This window comes from Sus scrofa, chromosome 8, assembly GCF_054392235.1.
Source record: "Sus scrofa isolate SSC_HxYL_T2T_F1_AM1 chromosome 8, Sscrofa_HxYL_maternal_Yorkshire_Landrace_v2.0, whole genome shotgun sequence".
NCBI lineage: Eukaryota > Metazoa > Chordata > Mammalia > Artiodactyla > Suidae > Sus > Sus scrofa.
In genome coordinates, this window is record NC_139390.1 from 37,818,125 (window position 1) to 37,840,739 (window position 22,615).

At 41.5% G+C, this 22,615-nt stretch overlaps 1 protein-coding gene across 10 annotated transcripts in view; it reads right to left on the reverse strand.

The window, feature by feature from the left end:
• Window positions 1–232: 232 nt before the first annotated feature.
• The window catches only part of CNGA1 (cyclic nucleotide gated channel subunit alpha 1), a 73,089-nt gene continuing 50,706 nt past the window's right edge, over window positions 233–22,615 (reverse strand). For 7 of the 10 annotated variants that reach the window (XM_084972012.1, XM_084972009.1, XM_084972011.1 and 4 more), the window contains 8 exons: window positions 13,962–14,082; window positions 12,263–12,379; window positions 10,984–11,046; window positions 6,909–6,950; window positions 6,715–6,828; window positions 4,840–4,947; window positions 3,957–4,063; window positions 233–2,779 (listed from right to left, as the gene is read on the reverse strand). In XM_084972012.1, coding sequence (XP_084828138.1) covers window positions 1,365–2,779; window positions 3,957–4,063; window positions 4,840–4,947; window positions 6,715–6,828; window positions 6,909–6,950; window positions 10,984–11,046; window positions 12,263–12,379; window positions 13,962–14,082 — 2,087 coding nt within the window. In that variant the 3' untranslated portion in view covers window positions 233–1,364. Of the gene's footprint in view, window positions 2,780–3,956; window positions 4,064–4,839; window positions 4,948–6,714; window positions 6,829–6,908; window positions 6,951–10,983; window positions 11,047–12,262; window positions 12,380–13,961; window positions 14,083–16,126; window positions 16,604–18,848; window positions 19,068–22,615 lie in introns of those variants that run through there. The other 3 variants (XM_084972017.1, XM_084972013.1, XM_084972008.1) reach the window with 3 other exon arrangements.

Genomic DNA, 22,615 nt, shown 5'->3' on the forward strand with positions numbered 1-22,615 from the left:
CTGTAGTGAAGAAATACATGCTAGTGGATACTAAAGAGATAAAGTGTGGATGGAAACATAAGGCTGGTTTAATAAATATTAACACATAGTTTAATGACCATTCTGTTGGTAGAGTAGGACAGATTCTACCATTGGTATGCACTGACTGAGGTCCACATAATTACCTGAAATGTCACATTAACAAGAAGCCGTGTTAAGTCATATTTTTATACGCAGGGATAGAAGTCTCATGTCGGTTCTGATGATCTGCGTTAAGAATTTATTAAGTATCTGTGTTTAGCAGGAGAGAGTTCTATGATTAATAATGTCTTCCATGAGCACACATTTGTCATATGGTTCCCTTTAATTTTCTAAAACCATTCTCCCATCAGCTCCTTCTTGGTTCTCTCACTAAGTACTTCTCAGGTTTCCTGTGAGTGTGAATTCCCTTGGGGTCTGCTAAAATTTAGATTCTGATACAGCAGGCCTGGGGGAGGGCCTGAGATTCTGAATTTCTATAAAGCTCCCGTAGTGCCCATCCCGGACCACAGAACCTTCGGGTGCTCTTTTCTAACATAACAATTTCCTTTGTCCACCACCTAGCAAGAGTATTACCTTTGTCCCTTTTTCTTATTACTCGCCTGTCAGAGAGGGACGATATAGACCCTGATGCCAGGCCTCAATAATCAGAGAATTTTTAACTTTTACTATAAAAGATTTCTATAACATTTTATGATTTTCAATGTCATTCACATATATGTATATATATGTGTACAGATACATGTGAATGACATATGCATATGAATAACATGACAAATCAGACGAAAACATGACAAATATATATATATGATTTGTCATGCTTTTATCAGTAAGATAAAACCAGAATATCAACCATCCTGCCCAAGTCTTAAAGTGACTACGGTCCTTAAAATGACCTGAAAGCTCTAAACGATCCTAGATTATCAAATAAATAATATCCACTTTATTGCATTCTAATGTTTTTTCACGGTATCCTGAATGTGACGTACGTGGTAATTCCTAGTTGTTCCTCCACAATATAAATTGCCTGAATTTGGGGATACCTGTTCACTGTTATTAGAGTGTTGCATAAAAGGAGCACATGTGAAAAAAATTAGAAGATACAGATACTGACAAGTTAGGTGGCTCATATCTTTGTGCATTGTCCATTGTGAAAAATTCTAAGCGGGGTGAGATTTTTAGACACAGTACCTCACAAGTGAGTGCATGGCCCTGAGCCCTGCACCAAAGCACATTTTCCTTATGGAAAAGTTCCCAGCTGATTCTTCCTCTTCTTCCAATTTACCGTTCCCTTCATCCCATCATCGAAAGGATCATGAGACATGTCCTTATGAAGAGCCCGCTTTTCAGTCCTGTGTTGAGTCTGTGGGCCCACTTTCAACTACAGATCCTTCAATAGCTGAAAATTCTGGGTCAGTAAGTGGCTTTAGAAATTGCTCAACCTTTGTTAGTCTTTGCTTCAGTTTCTGCTGCATGGACTCATACTCAGCCAGGATCCGAGCAAACCTTGTTTGCAGGAGGTCTACTGACCCCTCCATTCGGGTGACCTTCTCTTCTAGATCTTTGGGGTCACTTCCAGCATTTGCAATATTGATATCCAGCAGACCATCTTTCATCAAGATTTGCTTCCCTTTCTCTTCTAGCATACATTTAGCATCTGGGTACTCGGTTAGAGCTTCCATGAGGTCATCTTTCGAGAGACAGAACAGATCTGAATAGCCAATACTTTTAATATTGGCTGTTCTTCGATTGCCAGCTTTACTGCCTTTAATGTTAAGGATGCTGATCTCACCAAAGTAGCTGCCATCACTCAATACCACAAACTGGGTGATTCCATCATCTGCCACCACAGCAAGTTTGCCTTCTTTGATAATGTACATCTCTCGTCCAATATCCCCTTTCTTGCAAATGTAATCTCCAGGACTGTAGACCTGGGGCTGTAATTTCAAGACCAACTCCACCAAGAGACCAGCCTCACAGTCTGCAAAAATACGCACCTTTTTTAATGTGTCTAAGTGAACGTTAATGGCAATTTCTGCTCTTAGTTTATCAGGTAGATACTTCAAGACTTCTTTCTCATCTACTGTTTTTTTGTTGGTCCACAGATAGTCAAACCATTTAATAACTCTCTTTTCCATATCTTTGCTTACATTTCGAAAATGCATGTATTGCTTGATGGCATCAATTCTTGCTTGGAATTCTGCTCTGGCTGCATTCATGTTGGAAATCATAGACCCAATGTTACCGACAATGGTAGCAAAAATTAACACTCCAATTAGGAAATCAGCCACCACAAAGACATACTCAGAATCCCTCACCGGAGGTGGTGTTTCACCAATGGTAGTCAGAGTCAGTGTAGACCAGTAAAGGCTGTACACATATTTTCTAGCCAAACGGCCAAAATCAGGATCATTAACATCAGGGTAGACCCACGTATCATTTCCAAATCCAATAGCTTTGGAAATAGAGAAGTACACGCACGCATTCCAATGGATGATGATGATGATATACATAACGAGGTTAGAGATCCTGAAGATGTTTGGGTAGTTTGTCCTTGTCTCTGTTCTCTGGAAGAACTCAAACATTCGAGAGATCCTCAACAGTCTGTTTAATCTAATTTCTGGATAGTTCCACCCCAGCTTAAAATATAGCAGATCAGTTGGTATCACGGATAGGACATCCAATTTAAATTGCAAGTTTGATTTATATTTATCTATGAGTTTAAGCTCTTCCCTCACCAGCAGTCCTTGTTCTAGGTAACCTAAAATAGAAAAAAAAATTAATTTTTGTTCCTTTTTATGCCAACAATGGCATATGTTTCTAAATTAACTCTCAAAAAAACCTCACTGAGTTTGAAACAAGATATATATCTATGTATCTTGTCTGTACAAGGTTTATATACAAATCTTTGTAGATTCAGCATCTCATCCAGGTAAAAGTCATTCCTTTTATAAACTTGGAAAGTGTTCTGGACACCCTAGCACTGTGCCTGATTCCTAATGCTACCCTCTTGTCAGAATCCCAGTCCCACCCTTGAAGCTTGGGTACTTCCTTGCTGTCTGACGATTGTGTGTATTCTTGCCTTGCTCCTTCAGTGTAAAGCATCTATACATCAAGGCAGGATTTTCATCTCTCCTTCTTGCCCCCCAGGCTTCCTTAGACATCTAGGATCTTCCCTTCTCCTAAGCAGCTACCATGGGCCTTGTGTATTAAACCCAGAGTTTTAGCACTGTGATATATTTCACTAGGGAAAGAATTTCTTTCTCTTTTGATACTGATTACCAGAGCTGAGCATAGAAGAGAACTGAAGCACTGCTTCAGTGCACTGACATTAAAGAATCTTCTTATTTTACATAGTGAAACTTCAAAGCCATATGCTGCAAACACTGGTTACCTGTGCATGTGGAGAGTAGTATAGAAACAATGAGTTTATACCTAGTGAACAAGAATATTTAAGTAGGAAGCTATTAGATCCTGCCCAGATGCTTGGTCCATAATGCCTCATCATGGACCACAAAGATGAATTAAGTTGAATCTCTTATACAATTTCTAGTACAACTTTGCTGGGTACAATGATAGTCCTGCCATGCCTCTTCAAGGTAACTCCGTTAGGCAGCAATTACACTTTCCCTACAGAGCTGGCAGAATAATTCTCTTCTCTCTCATGTCTCTCCCCTGGCGTAAACCCACTGAAGAGGATAATGGAGGAAAGCCATCAATCCACGTTGAGAAGGCTGCCTAGTAACATCCTCCTCTGAATCAGTTGGAGTGGCCTAAGCCTGTAGATGGGTATGTGATACTCTTGCTTTCCATGGTGTCTTTTCCTCAGAAACAAATTTAAAAAAATTTTTGGACAAATAATTGAATTAAGGAATTTCAAATCATATAATGAAATAAAAGCATGAAATGACAAAATAGCCAAAACTGAACATCGTTACCTGTCCTTGTTCGTACAAACATATCGAGAAGATAGACTATATCTGATAAATAATCAAAAATGAGCCAGTATTCTATGTAATCAGACTGAAGTTCATCAAAACATGCTCTGTAAAAGAAAAACTTGTATAAATAAAAGGAAATGGACCAATTGAAGTCAATGTCCCCTTTGTATAATTTTTATGATGATGAGACGTGTAACACACTAAGGCTGGGAGGGGTCTTTAGAATCCATTTAGTCAACCATGACTTTCCCGAATCTTTTCCTGAATCTGAGGGTTGGATTTAGTTTTCTCACACTTCTGAACTTCAACATTCTTTCCATTATACTAGTCAGCTTTGTGGAAAACATCAATTGAGAATAAAAGGCTTCAAGCTAACATCAAAATATTTGGGGTGAGATACATTGATAACCAGGTTCCCATTGAATATTTGCACCCAGAATGTCTCAGGAAATCACCCTTAGCCCTGGACAACTGAGATATCTTACTGTCTTAAAAAACAGGGAACCATAGCTATCACTTGGCAGATGTGCCTTGCCCTGTAAAACTTAGATCCTTGACCTTTTTCTACTCTTTGCGAAAGTTTTTCTCTTGTAGCCCAAAGAAAATAAAGAGTTTTCTCCCACATCTCTAATTAAATGATTGAGTAATCAAAAGTGTAAGCATATTTCTACACCTCCCACCTGGGTACTGGATTTCCAAGGATATTGGGAACAAAAGCACCTACTCCTGATCTTAGGAAAACACACTGAGTATGTGATGTAGCCTCTCTTTAGAATCTGTGGTGGAGAAAGGAGGCATGTCCTGAAGAGCTCTAGGCCACACTGTTAAGTCAGTCAACCTGGACACTAGAAGATTGAGATTCACAAAAATATACAGACACCTAGCGATAATCATGGTCCAGTTGTACATAACAGGTAAGGTGATGCAAAACAGCCAGTTGTAATAGGTGTTTCCTGAGGGATCAATAACCACGACTTCCTTCTTCTCCCTATAGCGGCAATAGAAATAAAGGGAAGGTTACCAAGAAACAAGAGTGTCTTTATATCCTATTTTTATATCAGATATGGTTATATCCATCACCCACAATTAATGAAATATAAATAAGCTGGAGAAGCTCACTTCACAGTGGGAAGATTAGCTTGGCATAAGTGCCTTAGTCAGAAGAAACTGGTTGGTGAGGGATGGATGGATAGTTAAGTTACCAGTCTTACATTAAACCATGCTTTAGACTTTTATTAAAATGCTGTTATGCTGTGATGCTGCAGATACTTCTATCACTCTAGCTACCAGGGGAGAATAATGGCACAGATCATGCCAAACGCTAGATGTGCCACAGGTGCATTTGGCAGGTTGTGGGTGATAGAAGAGTGGTGGTTTTGCCATGCCCACTACCAAGTAACAAAACACTCAGGGACCACACTGTGAGGGGAACCCACAGTTTCTTTCTCATCTATGTGGAGAGAACAACATAACACAATCTAATAAAAATTACTTGTTCTTAACTGTGTATGAATTGGGAGGCAATAGAGAGCAAGAGGAAGGAAGGAAGGAGGGAAGGGAGGGAGAGAGGAACAAAGAAACTATATGACACTTTTTAAAACTTTCTGATATCAAGCCTACATTTTTAAGGATCTTTCCTTTTATACAAGGTCAACAAATTTCTAACAAGCACACCTAATTAAACCATTGTCTGGTAAGAGTTATCTTTGAGTAAGTTTAGAGAACAATTTTTTCTTTAATAAAAAGGAAAAAGATAACTGAAAATTTCACTCAGCCTCATCCTTGTGAAGTTCTAACTCTTAAATGTTTACTTTAAAAAGGATCTTTCATATAGCTGGTGTTTGGGCAGTTCTTACACTGCTCTCAAAATTATGTCTGGCTTTTGCAATGAGATTTATTTTATTTTATTTTATTAACTTCCTGGCATATGGAAGTTCCCAGCCTGAGGGTTGAATTGGAGCTGCAGCTGTTGGCCTACACCACAGCCACAGCAATGCCAGATCCAAGCCATGTCTGTGAACTACACCACAGCTCACAGCAACGCTGGATTGCTGACCCACTGAGCCCTTGTAACAAACCCTGCTGAGCCATGACAGGAAGTCTGCAATGAGACTAATTTAGAATATTTGCCACACAGAATTTATGACTCAAAAGCTTAATGAAACTATTAAATTTTTAATTCAATTTTTCTTTTAAAATTTTTTTTTCTTTTTTTTTGGGGGGGACCACACCCATGGCACATGGAAGTTCCTGGACTAAGGGTTGAATTGGAGCTGCAGCTGCCAGCTTACACCACACCACGGCAATGCCAGATCTTTAACCCACTAAGCAAGGCCAGGGATTGAGCCGTATCCTCATGGACATTATGTCATATTGGGTTCTTAATCCACTGAGCCACAACAAGAACTCCAGCAGCAACAGGAACCCCTTTCATTTCAATTTCAAAAATTGATGGTAAAATCCTAGGAACCAAATTATCCTTGGATCCTAAGTATGTCCCAATGATAAGTTTAGCTTCACCAGTGCTTTAGGAAGGAAATTAACCATAACATTGAAAATTCTTGATAAGAAAACAAGACTAAGGTTACCATTGCTAATTTTAAAGAAATTAAGGAAAAAATTAAATTTACATTTGATGACAATTTATTTAGTCTCTACACAGGCCTCTTTACTAAAAAGTTGCCAGAAATTATCCCTGCATCCAAAACCTATCACAAATTTATTCTTAATTTCAATGCCAGTAAAAAAAACTTACTCCTCTTTCTTATCTTTGCCTTTCTCCTCTTCTTTCTTTTTCTTGTCTTTGTCCTTTTCTTTCTTCTTTTTCTTTTCTGGGTCCTTTTTATTTTCAGTTTTATCATCTAGCTTGCTGGAAAAGTGAGAGATGTAGTTGGCAAAATACAAAAATGTTAGGGGCAGAAAAAAGTGGGATCATTTATGCAGTCTTACCTCTTCTTTTCTTTTTTCTTTTTCTTCTTTTCTTTTGGTTCTCTACAGAAACAAAAAAACAGCTCTGTTACATAATCAAATTCCACTCTGACTTCCATTCTTATTTACTTTCCTCTCCATGGGGCAAGAATTCTGGGCTTTGCATTCAAACCTGCCCCTGTGCTCAGAGACCAGAAATCTGGTCTCCTGGTAGAGAGTTCTACAAAAAATGGACATGCCCCCAAATAATACAACAAATGAACAAATATTTCTTGGAATTAGTGCATGTGGAAAACTGGAGAAAATGGAGGTGGATACAGGCATAAATGCAAAGAGGAAAATTTAAGAAATAACAGAGGACAACAGTGCACTTTCAAAGTCTTGATATATACCCCAAAAAAGGTTATTTAAAATATAAGCTTCTTAACATCATTTATATTTATGTCTGAATAAGAGCTTTGAGAATTTAAAGAAAATGCCATCAATTTTCTCAAGAGGGGTAATCCTGCTAAAGCAGTTTTATGAACAGTCAAAAAGCTCTGTGGCAACATAGTTCAAATCCCAATTCTTAGAATCATTCGCTGGAGTTGAGATCACCTTCTCCTATATACACTTTCTTCTTGAGTGTAGATTATGTGACTAGAGGCCTCTTTCTGCAGTTGCCTTTCTCTATTAGCAGAAGGATGGATTCTGGTGTCAAACAGACCTAAGGTCATTGTACTCTGCCATTGTTGGCTCAGATGTCTTGGGAAAATGTGTTTTTCAGGCATAAATGAACAGGCATCTCTTTACCTCTGGGATAGTCAGAGAAGGCTGTTTAAGTGAAATAGGTCTAAACCTAGGCCTTGAAGTATGGGTAAGAGTTGGAGAGGTTGAGAAGAAAGAGGATGATAGAGGGAGGGAAATCTTCAGGTGCAACTATACAAATGACCTTAGTCTGGTAGGAATAGCGCAGCAGGAGAAACAGAAGATAAAATGGACAAGGAGATGGCACCTAAGCTTGGCACTGAAGCTGGTCATGTACCAATAGGAATAGAAGATAAAGTTGGATAATGTGGAATTTATTGCCATGAAAGTGCATTCCTATGATACAGGACCTAACGCTGTGGCATAGACCCTGGGAGATGGTGCTGACACACTTCTTGGATGATGCTTAGAAGCTCAGAGAAGTTGATGGCTTACACTAAGTGAAATAGAAATTACAAAATGCATGGCAGATGGTAGAGGAAGGTATTGGAAAGATTCAGAGAAGTCATAGGCTGAAATGGATATGCTAAGTAAGGAAAATAGCTCCCCCAACTGATTATGGCCCAGAAGAGGGCGCAGAGGCTACAAAAATGATAGGGAATGTGCTGGTGAGGGGGGCACCCACGCTGCTGAGAAGCTCAGTGGTGCTGTTCTCTGTAGACCAGGATTAAGATTGAGAGATGCTGAATTAGATTCCCTGAGGGCAACAGGGATGACAGGACCTAGAAAATACAGAGACCAATGGCAGTGCTTACCTGTCAGAAGAGAAGTGGATCAGATAATTTTTTGTTTTGGTTTGGTTTGGTTTTTGTTTGTTTGGTTGGTTGGTTGGTTTTTTTGGGGTTTTTTTTTTTTTTTTTTTTTTTTTGGCTGCCCTGCGACATATGGAGTTCCCAGGCCAGGGATCAGATCAGAGCCGAAGTTGCAACTTAAGCCACACCTGCTGCAACGTTGGATCCTTAACCCACTGCACTGGGCTGAGGATCGAACCTGTGTCCCAGGGCTCCCAAGACACCGTGGATTCAGTTGCCACAGCAGGAACTCCTAGATCTGATAACTGTAATGAACAGCAAGGTGAGCATGGAAGCTAGGGTCTTAACTCATAGAAAGCTATGGAAGAGATTAATAAAACAATGCATTCTTAGATGGATGGACATCCTGCTGGCATGTCAGGGTACTGTTTAACATATATAAGAAAAAAAATCAGGAATGGATGATCAGGAGGTTGAGGGCAACTTACCCAATAAAAAGTCCATAACCCCTTGAATGGTTTCTAAATGTGAGGTAGTCCTTAGAAATGAAAACACTGACTGGAGGAGAAGCCAAGCCCCCATGAAGAAGGACTCTGCAAAGCCATAGCAAGTATATTCAATAATGATTTCCCCAGGCTTTCTTCCAAAAAAAACCAATGGTCATTTACTTACGTAAATGAGGAGGGGAAAAAAAGAAAGAGTCCCTAGATACATTCAAGACCATTTGCGACAGGACCCAAGTTACTATTGAAACCCAGGGACTAAAGCATCATCATGACCCACTCCCTTAAACTGAGAGACATATGATGGTTTGGTAGCTTCCACTGGGTCTAAGAACGCCCCCTTGTGGTCATTTCTCCACTTCATCAATGTAAACATGGAATGCAGCTATTTGGTCATTGGCAGAACCCTCTTCTCCACTAGTTCCTAGAGATGTGAGAACTATATAGTGGAACAGAAAATGGCTGCTTGACTGTGAGCTGAATTCTGCCAGAACTAACAAGTCAAAAGGTTGTAAAGCATCTCTCATATAAGAATTGCTATATTTGGGATTGAGCAGGTGGCTTGGCATCCTCTCCCCATGTCATCTATTGCTGTTGCATTGAAGCTATTCCTCACCCTCCCTATGGCCATATATGAGGTTTGTAGGAGCAGCTGATGGAGCATGATTTGTGGATGAGTCAACTTGGCATCTGAGTGCAAGCCAAAATGAGCTATTGTCTACAATACAGCCCTACTTAGAGGTGGCCTTAAAAGAGAGTGAGGTTAATTTTACCGATAGCATAGTTTCAAGCAATGCACAGTTATCCACTCTGTGTGGAAAAAGAAATGTCCCAACTTAGGAATATGTAAGAATTCATGGGCACTCACAATTCCTTGGCTAGTTGGTCAGGGACCAGATGAAAAAATATTGAAAGATCAAGAAAAATAGTTTTGGAAAATAGGCAGACTGAATGGATTGATGGACATGACCACAAGGTTTTAAAATCTTTGTATCCCATGTTGCTGCCCATCAAATAGCATATGCCACGGAGAAGAAAAAAATAACCAAGTATACAGAATGACTCAATGAGCTGACGAAACCAGCCTCCCCAAAGCTGGATGTGAATGGAGCACTATAATGGCAGAGATGGAAGTTATCCAGAAGTTCAACTTCTCCCGCTGCCAGATCCTATTCCCGTAATTTCCTTCTAGGTATCGTTTCTGAGAGTACTCCCAGTAAACCTCTGTAATACAAACCTCCAACTCAGAGACCATCTCCTGGGGAACTTAATCTAAGACACACTGGTTCAAAAAGGGAAAGATTAATTATGTTTATTTTTTTCAGCGACCCTAATCCTAACCACACAGAGAAGCATTGCCTGCATGCAGGTTTTCTACTCATATTCAAACACATACACACATAATTCTTTTTTTTTTTTTTTTTTTTTTTTGGTCTTTTTAGGGCCGCATCCATGGCATATGGAGATTCCCAGGCTAGGGGTCTAATCGGAGCTGTAGCCACTGGCCTACACCAGAGCCACAGCAACTTGGGATCTGAGCCGTGTCTGCGACCTACACCACAGCTTACGGCAACGCTGGATCCTTAACCCACTGAGCGAGGCCAGGGCTCAAACCTGCAACCTCATGGTTCCTAGTCAGATTCGTTAACCACTGCACCACGACGGGAACTCCCACACATAATACTTTCAACACGGGTAGCCACATTTTTCAAAAGGAAATAACCAAATGACGAAATAATAAAATATCTTTGTCATTGTAGTAGATACAGTTTGCCTAATAAATATGTGCAGTATAACAGATTCCGATGCATTTCTACCCCCCCCCCCCTTTTTGCTTTCTTTCTTGCCTGTCCCAAGGCATATGGATTTTCCAGGCCAGGAATTCAATCCAACCTGATCCTCAGCAGTGCTGGATCCTTAACCCACTGTGCCAGGCCAGGGATTGAACCTGTGTCCCTGCCACTGCAGAGACACTATCAATCCTGTTGTGCCACAGCTGGAACTCCTATTTCTACTTTAAAAAAAAAAAAACAAAAACAAAAAAACTGGTTTTCTTCAAAAACAAAGGTTTGGTTCTATTGTGAATGTACTTACTGTTCCTTATTGCTGCTGTTGTTAACATTGAAAAGTGCAATGGCTCCAGGCAAGTACTGCTCCCTAGAAAATGAAAGAGTACAGTGAAATCATAACCGTCACCCTGTGTGTAATGTCCACGGTAAGTGAACAGTCTTCACACATCCTTTTCAGCTTCTACCCGTGACTAACTAGTACCTAGAAAAGCTTTTGAACGTATAGATCCTCCACCAAGCACGAGTTGCTGAATGAACCAAAGTGATTCGTAAATGCCTATGCATCAATATTTACAATGGGAGTTCCCGTCGTGGCGCAGTGGTTAACAAATCCGACTGGGAACCATGAGGTTTCGGGTTCAGTCCCTGCGCTTGCTCAGTGGGTTAATGATCCGGCGTTGCTGTGAGCTGTGGTGTAGGTTGCAGACGTGGCTCGGATCCCGCGTTGCTGTGGCTCTGGTGTAGGCCAGTGGCTACAGCTCCGATTGGACCCCTAGCCTGGGAACCTCCATATGCCGCGGGAGCGGCCCAAGAGATAGCAAAAAGACAAAAAAATATATATATATATATATTTACAATGCATCCCATTACCATCCTCCATGCCCTGAGGGAGCCAAGCTGGGTGCTGCTGACTCCCAGAAAGAGATCTAAGGCTTCAGTTGTCAGGGAAGATAGGAAGGGAAGACAAGACAAATGAAAAGAGTATGAAAGCTGAAGGTAGTCAGTGGGAAAAGAAACAGGATGGGGGGGAAAATGGGGAGAAAACCAAAGAAAAAGTCAATATGTGTGACAGGGTAGGCACTCCTCATCCACACCAACACCACACTCCCTCCACATCCTCAGAGTCGTGCTTGAAGTTTCCATGAGTGCATTTTTTTTTTTCCTACTAAGGATTTTTTCGCTCTTCTCTTCTAGCTACATACTCTAGGGCTCTGCTTCCCTGAAAGCAGAGTCAAATGGGACAGGGCATTTTAGAGAATGATAGCTAACCCCTCTCCTATAAAACTGCTTGGAAGAAAGATCAGAGAGGAAGAAATCAGAGAGGACTAAAAGCATGAGGTTTCTCAAGGGATGGGCTCAGGGAAAAGGACGAGCAAGTGGGTTTACAACTTGGAGCCCCAATGGTAGTTTCCCACGAGAAGAAAAGGCTAAGGGACAGACGTAGCGATTTACTCCCTAGAGCTGCAGAGTGGCTGAGGAGCAGGAGTGTTTGCCAAGCCCACGGAGTGAAGGGGTAGAACAACTTTCTTTCGTCTAAGTAATAGTTTAAAAACAGACGTGGAGGGGTAGATCATACGGCTCACCTCTGTGAGGGTCGTCCCTTTCCATATGTATTACTCCTAAAGGAATCCCTTCCATGGGGGGTTTCACTCTCTGATTCTTCAAACATAGAGGCACTATCATCATCATCAGAAAAGGAGCTAAGGGTCCAATAAGAGACAGAGAGGAATTAGCTCAATGTTTAAACCACTGTAGGGGGAAAAACATTTCTCATTGGAGGGACTTATGACTCATCTCTTCTCCTTCCCTCTCAATGAATACAGACCACAACTCTTAGTAACAGTAAAATGAGGGAGTTCCCACTGTGGCTCAGTGGAAATGAATCCATTGAGTATCCATGAGGATTCGGGTCTGACCCCTAGTCTTGCTTAGTGGGATGGAGATCCTGCGTTGCCGTGAGCTGTGGTATAGGTCACAGATGTGGCTCAGATTCCGATTTGCTTTTGCTATGGTGTAGGCTGGTAGCTGCAGCTCCTATTTGACCCCCTAGCTTGGGAACTTCCATATGCTGTGGGTACGGCCCTAAAAAGCCAAAAAAAAAAAAAAAAAAAAAAAAAGAGAGTGAAATGAGAACTGTGCAGAATACGAAATTAGACAGAGCATATGCACGATTCAGTAAAACACGTGTAATTAAGAAACTACTTTCTAGGGAGTTCTTGTTTCGGCTCAGCGGTTAACGAACTCAACTAGTATCCATGAGGATGCAAGTTTGATCCCTGGCCTGGCTCAGCGGATTGATGATCTGGCATTGCTGTGGCTGTGGTGTAGGCTGGCAGTTACAGCTCTGATTCAACCCCTGGCCTGGGAACCTCCATATACCAAGAGTGAGGCCCTAAAAGACCAAAAAAAAAAAAAAAAGAAGAAACTACTTTCTAGGTCTTTCATATTTGTATTGTTGATGTATTCATTAATGTCAATATTTATCAAATAGAGAGTATGATATCTGTACTTTAGATCATATTATACAGTTTTCAGGACTAACTTGTTATAACCATTTCCTTCCACTAAAAATAATCAACCACATTTATACAAGTTCTGCTCATTAATTGGGTAGCCACTTTATTACTTTAAATATACTTTTAAAATGTGTTAGCGTTTCACAGTCATTTTTTTCTCATTTCTCTATGGCAGTGTTATCTTCATAGATGTGAAATGTTCCATGAAGAAAGTCTTGCCAGCGACTAAGGAAATACTTGGCATAGATGCTTCTAAAGAATGACCACAATAATATCTACGTTCATTTGTTAAAGTTTTGCTGTTTCAAAGTATAAATAAATTCATCAAATTAAATTACAAATTCAAGGTTTCAAATTGAAAGCTAAACTAAAATTAAGCCTAGTCAATTTAAGAACTGCAGCTGGTATTAAAAATACTTAGAATAAAAACACTTAGAAAAATGGGAGTTCCCATCATGGCGTAGTGGTTAACAAACCCAACTAGGAACCATGAGGTTGCAGGTTCGGTCCCTGGCCTTGCTCAGTGCGTTACGGATCCGGGCTTGCCGTGAGCTGTGGTGTGGGTCACAGACGCTGCTCGGATCTGGTGTTGCTGTGGCTCTGGTGTAGGCTGGTGGCTACAGCTCCAATTGGACCCCTAGCCTGGGAACCTCCTCATGCTGTGGGTGCGGCCCTAGAAAAGACAAAAAGACAAAAAAAAAAAAAAAAAAAAAAAAAAAAAAAGAAAGAAAGAAAGAAAGAAACTTAGAAAAATGCAGGCATTTACCTGCATGCTCCATTTTCCATCCTTCTTATTTCCTTTTCAATATCTGGTACGATTACATTGGGAATGTTTACAAAAGAACGCCGGGTGTTAATAATACTTTTCTTCATGTTTAATTTAATATCTAAGGAGAAAAAAAGGCTTGTTAGTAAGAAGATTTCTTATATATTTACACATGTAATCAAAAGTTTCAAAAGAGTTCTCCTGTGGTGCAGCAGGTTAAGGACATGGTGTTGTCACTGCAGCGGCTTGGGTTGCTGCTATGGCGAGGGTTCAGTCCCTGGCAAGGGAGCTTCCACGTGCCACAGCTGAAAAAAAAATTTTTTTTTCACTCTGTCATTCTTCTAAGGCTGTATTAACAATCTTACTTTCAGTGAGAGATAGAAATGACTTTTTAATAGAATACAATAGTGGTCTAAGCCCTTAATTACTAGTAGCTGGGTTTCTACGTATTTTTAAAAATTCAAGAATGTACCAGAGGTATAGACTTCTTTTTTTTTTTAACTTTGGATTTACCCCAGCTTTGAAGTATTTAGTTAATGTAGATGCAGAACAAAACTATAGAGACTTCCTATACAAACCGACAACTAAGTAACAAAAAAAAGCAGTAAAATAAAATATCAAAGTGAGTGTAAACAAGCTTTGAATTTCTACAGGCATACAGGGGGAAAAAAATGGGTCTTGAATGGTATTCAAACTCTGGAGTAAATGAAGATGCAACCTATCCACATTTCAGCAAATCCTGACACGTATAAAGTTCAGCTTCCCCTGCACACAGTTCCGGCGTTAGAAAACACCAAGAACAGAGAGATCCTGAATTCCCTCTAAGTCCGACCTGGCGGCAGATTGCAGCCCAGCTTCACGCAAGTTGAATGGCAGGCAGGCCCATCCGCTCTTCCCTTCGTGCCCAAATCTCTGCCTGAGCTCAGTGACCATGCCCCTGCACTCATGACTGACCCTGAGTTCTTATGCGCTGCAGTGATGTGGCCTGGAACCTCCAGAAGATCCTAGTGGGCTCGGACTGTGTGCCTGTATGCAGGTACACTCACTGCTTTCCAACCATGGACACAGAGACCTGTCGTTGAAGCCCTGCCGTCCCAAGGGCCCAGCTGTGCCTCAAGCATCCCCTCCCCAAAACCACTCAGGTCACAGGTGCTGCCCTCTGGGGATTTCATCCCTGATCATGTTTCCCCTAATCGTTCGCGGAGGAAACACCTGATGTCCCAGAAAACCCACCCAGATGGCCACTAGGTGTCCATCCCAGCCTCCCCTCTCCCAGGCGAAGGCTCCCCACTAGTAAATTACCAGGTGTCAGAAAAAAAAAAAAAAAAAGGAAACTATGGATTAAAGAACAGCTGTCATTTCAGTAAACAAAGAATGTTGCCTATAAAATTGGGTCGTGATGATCATTGTACAACTATAACTGTAAGCATGTTGCCTACCCTTCGGGTAAACAACAAATGAATGTCACCTGCCATCAAGCCATCAGCCACTACAGACACAAGGATAGGTGCACCTTGAGAGGGATTCAGGATGGAGAAAAACAAAATATTGGCCCCAGATAGTTAAGATGTATATCAAAGGAATAATTTGATATAGAGACTCTTTTTCTTTTTTTTTGGTCTTTTTTCCAGGGCCGCACCTGTGGCATATGGAGGTTCCCAGGCTAGGGGTCTAATTGGAGCTGTGGCCGCTGGCCTATGCCACAGCCACAGCAACACAGGATCCTTAACCCACTGACTGAGGCCAGGGATCGAACCCTCAACCTCGTGGTTCCTAGTCGGATTTGTTAACTTGTTAATCACTGAGCCACGACCGGAACTTTGATATAGAGACTCTTGACTCTTGCCAAACACAGAAAAGCACTAAAAGCATTAACTTGAGATGTCTGGTATTTGTGACTAGTGTAATCTTTTGATGTTTGACTCCATGCTTTTTTTTTTTTTTTTTTTTTTTTAAGCAAAAACTCCTATATATCCTGGTTCCTCCCTTACCTCTTTGGATCAGTCCCTCCGAGCTGTCTGAGAAGCTGCCTTCCCTGGCTATAGTCCTCAGTAAGGACACCCAATAAAACATAATTATCAACTTTGAGATTGCATTTTTTTTTTTTTGGTTGACAAAAGAAAACATTATCTCTTCACAGGCTCCAAAAACACTGCCACACTTACCAGTTCTTGTATTGAAGGTCACCTGCCACTGCCCTGCTGATAAAAACCCAAAGAAGGCCAACATGAAGAGAAGATGCCTTGGGGTTCTGGACAACTGCAATAGGTCCCATACTTCCACCATATCCTCCATGGCTCGTCTTCCATCTATCCATCCCTCCATCCATCCATCCCCTCCCCAACAACATGCACACCCAGCCTGTACCTCCAAGTTTTAATTATATGGATTGGGGATTTTTCCTGTGTTATTTTTCTACCACTGATCACTGGGGTTTGGTGGAAAACTTGCCTTTGTTAGGAATAAAATAGGAAAGCAAGAACCAAAAAAAGAAGAAAAAATCATTTGATATGGAAAAGTATATAAAGCACATTTCATTCTTTAAAATACTAAGTCTTTGGAGAGTTCCTGTTGTGGCTCAGTGGTAATGAAAACAAGTAGTATCCATGAGGATACAGGTTCGATCCCCGGCTTTTGTCAGTGGGTTAAGGATCCAGCATTTCTGTGAGCTGTGGTGTAGGTCACAAAGGTGGCTCTGATGTAGCATTGCTGTGGCTGTAGCATAGGCTCCACATGTAGCTCCGATGTGACCCCCTAGCCTGGGAACCTACATATACCACAATACATATATGGCATACAACTGGCATCATACCTAATGATGAATCACTGAACATGTTTGCTCTAGAGTCAAGAAAAGGCAAAGATATTCTATAGGTATTCAGGTTGTACTGGTGGTCTAGCTCTTGCAGAAAGCCAGAAAAGAAGGAAGGAAGGAAGGAAGGAAGGAAGGAAGGAAGGAAAAGGAAAAGAAAGAGAGAGAGAAAGAAAGAGGATCCATACAGGAAACAAACTGAAACTATATTTTCAGATGACGTGAGTGATCGTATATGCAAATAACCCTAAAGATTCTAGGAAGTTCCCATTGTGGCTCAAATGTAACAAACTCAACTAGTATCCATGAGGATGTGTGTTCAATCCCTGGCCTCACAGTGTGTTAAGGATCTGGTGTTGCCATGAACTGTGGTGTCGTTCACTGACTTGGCTTGGATCCAGCATTGCAGTGGCTGAGGCATAGACTAGCAGCTGCAGCTCTGATTTGACCCCTGGGAACTTCCATATGCCACAGGTGCAGCCCTAAAAAAAAAAAAAACAAACAACAACAACAGGAGTTCCCAACATGGCTCAATCTGACTAGTATCCATGAGGAGGCAGGATAGATCCCTGGCCTTTCTCAGTGGGTTAAGGATCTGGCGTTGCTGTGAGCTATGGTGTAGGTTGCAGATGTGGCTCAGATCTGGCCTTGCTGTAGCTGTGGTGCAGGCCAGCGGCTACAGCTCCAATTGGACCCCTAGCCTGGGAACCTCCATAGCCACGGGTTTGGCCCTAAGAAGCTCCCCCCAAAAAAATCTAAGGGAATTCCCTGGTGGCCTAGCAGTTAAGGATTCGATATTGTGTACTTCCCTTGTGGCTCACAACATAACTACATGGTGTGGCTTCTGCAGTGGCTGTGGCTCAACCCCTGGCTCAGGAACTTCCATATGCCACAAGTGAGGACACTCGTTCTTATTTATTTATTTATTTATTTTAAGGGATTCAGCATTGTCATTGCTGTCGCTCAGCTTCAATCCCTGGCCCAAGAACTTTAGCATGCTGCAAGTGCAGCGCAAAATAGAAGAATCTATAGAAAAATATTAAGATAAATCAGTGAACCGTCCAGGTCACAGGACAAAAAATTCAAAAGCTAATTTTATTTCTGTATGTTAGCAATGAACAATTAAAAAAATGAAACATACATTCCAAGAAATTAATGTCTATGTCCAAATCAACAGATAAATACCATGTACAATGTTCCCTGCCAGATGCCAGGAGAAAGAAGCCCAGATATGACTATGGCCCTAAAGAACTCACAGCTAGTGCTGGGAGCAAGACAAGGGCACCACCCTGAGCAAAAGAAACAAACAAAAAAAAAACGTTCGTGATGTCACCTCTTCCCTTTCCAAGATTACCTTTTCTTTGCTTCAAAATTAGTGGACATTTTAATAGTGTTGGAAGAAAAATTTGATAGCTGGAAAAGGGGAAATTTGGATGCAGAATCACACACACAGAGGGAAGGCTATGTGGAGATACACAAAGAAAACTCAATGTGAAGATGGAGGATTTGAGTGATGCACCCACAAGCCAAGGAGTGCCTGCCACTACCAGAAGCTAGCAAAGAGCATGGAACAGATTCTTCCCTTGTGCCTTCAGAGGAAGCATGGCCTCTTCAACACCTTGGTGTAGTATTTCTGTATTCTAGAACTGAGACATCACATTTCCATTGTTCTAAGCCACCAAGTTTAGGTGAGTTGGTTCCAGCAGTGTTAGGAAACTAGTATTAGGTGGAAAGGGATCTGGAGGGTCAAACAACCAGTATCCAGTACATAGAGGTGGGGTCAGGCCAGGTGTGCTGTGGGAGCCAAGAGGAGATGGGCCTAATCCTCTTCCAGGAGGAAGCTTCCTGAAAAGGCATGGCTAGAGAGATCTTGGGCAAAGAGCAGACAGACACCTGCCAAGCACATTACAGTGTCGAACAGAATTCTAGGTAGAAGCAGTAGCAAGTACCAAAAAGCACCATGAGAGAGCAGGGCCCCTTTTGGTAACCAGAGGGGATCAAATCATAGAGCATACAGTTCTGTGCATAAATGACAAGAAAAGAAGCGGAGAGGAAAGTAGAGGTTAATTCACTACCTGCATTGAATGTTCTGTTATCTTAAGAAAGATGAGTCGCTGGAGGATTCCAAGTAGGGCCATGCCCAGTTTTCTGACTAGATGAGGCAACAGGAAGGAGCTGGGGTGAGAATTTGTAGAAGGATCACAGGTATCACTGGATCCGAACTGATGCAACATGATGCTGTGATCTTCTCTCACCGGGGAGTTCAGGTAGGAAAGAACCCAAAAGGCAGATACCTGAAAGGATCGGAGATTGGGGTCAGCAGGTGGGGTGCAGGGACAAGGGGGCAGAGGAGGTAAGGAGGTTGTGAAAGATTCTTCTAAAGAAAAAAATTCACATTTTAATTAAGCTGAAGATGGGAGGGAGTGATGGAAAGGGAGGATGTATTAGGAAATTGGAGGTCATGGAGACAGATATTGCAACAAGGTTGAAGAACAGGTCTAGTGGGAAAGAGAGTAGGAGTTGCAAGCCAAGGAGGCTGCAGTCAGGAAATAAGATGCTGCCCTGAAGGTTATGATGGTGGAGGTGAAGCAGCTCTGAGTTGAGGACTCAGGTGACCTCCGTGGAGAGATGGAAGAAAAGGCAAGAAAAGAATTTGGGAAGTTAGGGACTCCGATGTATCTGGTGCATCAGTGGAGGTTGCCCAGAAAGACAATGAGATTCTGTAGGAAAGGGACATCTGTACAGTAGGTGCCAAATTATTTAATGATTGTGGAGTGGTGACAAGGAGATCAGCAGATGCCCAAGACAAAGATTAGAAAGGCAAGCTACAGTGGGAAAGGAGGAGGGTGGAGTGGAGGATTTAGAAGTGGCAGTTGAGGAGTTCCCGTCGTGGCTCAGTGGTTAACGAATCCGACTAGGAACCATGAGGTTGTGGGTTCGGTCCCTGCCCTTGCTCAGTGGGTTGACGATCCGGCGTTGCCTTGAGCTGTGGTGTAGGTTACAGACGCAGCTCGGATCCCGAGTTGCTGTGGCTCTGGCGTAGGCTGGTGGTGACAGCTCCGATTACACCCCTAGCCTGGGAACCTCCATATGCTCATATGCTGCGGGAGCAGCCCAGGAAATGGCAAAAAGATCCCCCCCCCAAAAAAAAGAAGTTGGGAGTTGGGAAAATGCCAGCTTCTTTCTAAGCAGACCAGCTGTCTAGTCTGTGCCACATCAGAATCTGCCCAAATTCTAAACCATTCTTCAGACTTAAGTGAAACATTTCTGATCGCTCTGGGAAATGTTTAAGACCACCCTTCCCACCAGGGTGTGACAGATTCAGGCTGTGTGAGAGCAGGCAAGGGAGAAAGAAGTCCATGTTGCTCATTCTCTGCAATGGTCCACCTCTCCCAGCCTCTATATGCACATCAAAACCATAGGGACAAGGAGAGAAAGCTAAGAAATATTTATTGAGTGCCTGCCACAGGTCAGCGGCTATGTTAGGTTACCATATTTTTTTATAATGATTTTTATTTTTTCTATTATAGTTGGTTTGCAGGGTTCTGTCAATTTTCTACTATACAGCAAAGTGACCCAGTCACACACACACACACACACACACACATATATACATTCTTTTTCTCACATTATCCTCCATCATGCTCTGTCACAATTGACTAGATATAGTTTCCAGTGCTATGCAGCAGGATCTCGTTGCTTATCCATATTTAATCCACACAAGAATCTGAGGCATGGCTTTACCTTCTCCATTTCACAGGGGAGGATAAGAAACTCAGAGAGGTTAAAGGATGTGCTCAGAGTCACGTGACATTATAGTGGCGCTGGTATGCAAAAACTGGCTGCAAAGCTCAAGCTTTTTGTGCACAGTTTAGAAAAGGCACGATAGGGGAACTCAGTGGCCCCAAGTGACACTTGTTTCTCTTTGCTTCATTCCCATCAATGTGGTCTTCTCCATGAAAGTGTACCTTTTGGATTCACTCAATTATTTATGATGCAGTGATGTACATTCGAAAAGCATGTCTCAAAACATTGACATATGCAAAGCAGTGGCCTTGGGGGTCAAAGGATATCCTTTAGTAGCCAAGTCACCCCCAAATAATACACTTTTCAAAAACCAGTTGATTTAATACATAAATATAGCTTTAACGTAAGTCCTAGCCCCCACTTCTCCCAGATGGCTGCCCCTAAGCCCTTACCATGTAGAAATTCTGAATCCACTATTGTCCTCAGGAAAAATACCAGAAAAGATTTTTTTCTATAATTCCACTAGACTGAACTCCTTAAGAGAGGGAGTTGTTTCTATTTTCTGTTTCATTCATATAAATCCTTAGTATGAAGAACTGTGCTTAGAACTTTGCAAGGACCCACTGATGTTTGTGGAAAAAATGAACAAGTAAATGAATTAACGAAGGTCCGAGGGAGCATAGGCAGAAGTGATGAAGAAATGAATCCCAATCATCTTTGCTTCACTACAACTCCAACCTCTTTATTAAGGTCTCCTTCCACACCTCCTCTGTTTATCACTTTGTCCCAACCCTTAAAACCCTGGTGCAGTAAGTCAGGGTTTACTGACTCACTCGAATCTGATCATCACTAGATCTATGCGTGGATCTAGAAACGTGGCATGGATGTGGATCCTTTTTCATCCATCAATAAGAAGTTCTAGACTGCCAAAGCTCCGGGGCTCTGTGTGCTCCAGCAACTCTGTCCACTGGGTCCTTCCATTTATAGTATTACTACCATATATTATATAGAAATTAATAATACATCCAGTCCCATATCCAGCTCATACTTTCATCCAATTTCTTCCACAAAGTTCTACTTTCACTTCTAGGCAAATATCTCCCCATTTCACATAAACCGCCCTGCCTACCTTCCTTGGCTCCTTACTGCATTTCATTCATTCATTCATTCTAAACATGTTGAATACCTATTAGCCAAGTTTCTTTCATTGAATTTCTGAAGCACCTATTTTAGAGTCCTGTGTCCAGCATATCCAAAACTGGAATTTTGCTTCTTTCCCTGTCAAACCAGCTCTTCTTCCTGACTTGCTATTTCTGGTCATAGAGTCATTGTTCTTTCATGCCCTTAAATTCACTTAGAACTTGGAGTTCATTATCTTTGACTCTTTCCTTCCCACCCACCCACTCTGGCAAGTCTTACAGATCAAATTTTGCAATTACTCTTGCCTGCACTCCCACTTTTCATTCTAATTGTCCCTAGGGCTTGTCAGGTGCTTGATATCTTCTTATCTTTGACTGAGTCTCCTACCTGATTTATGCATTCCCAGCATCACCCTCCCTCCAAATCATCCTGGAAAGTACTCCCAAATTAGTCTTCCTAAGACACATATACTATCTTATTCTTATTCTAGAACCCTCAAGATATCACCATGGTCTACTGAACTATTACCCTTTCTTCTGCAGTGGAGTCCCAATCTCCCTTCCTCCCTTCCTCTCACTTTTTTCCTACCCTTTTTTCTTTCCAAAAAGATACAATGCAATACTACATAGTGGTTAAAAATAACAAAACACTTCTAGATGAAAAGGTATTGGTTGTTCTTAAAGATATAGTATATTACCATGCGTAGGGAAAAAAGGATAGATAGATATTGATATACAGATACAATATATATTTGTGTGTGTGTGGAGATAAAAAAAAATTGCAACAAGAAAGCAGTAACAGTTAAGTACCTGCCTCTGAAGAAGGGGAACTATGGATGGGACTAGGCAAGAGGTGTAGAAAAGAGAATAATGTGTTTTCTGAATACTGTATAATGTAACTTAATGACTTAGTGGGTATGCATAGTCATCCCCATTTCAAAGTGCAAAAGAGTAAA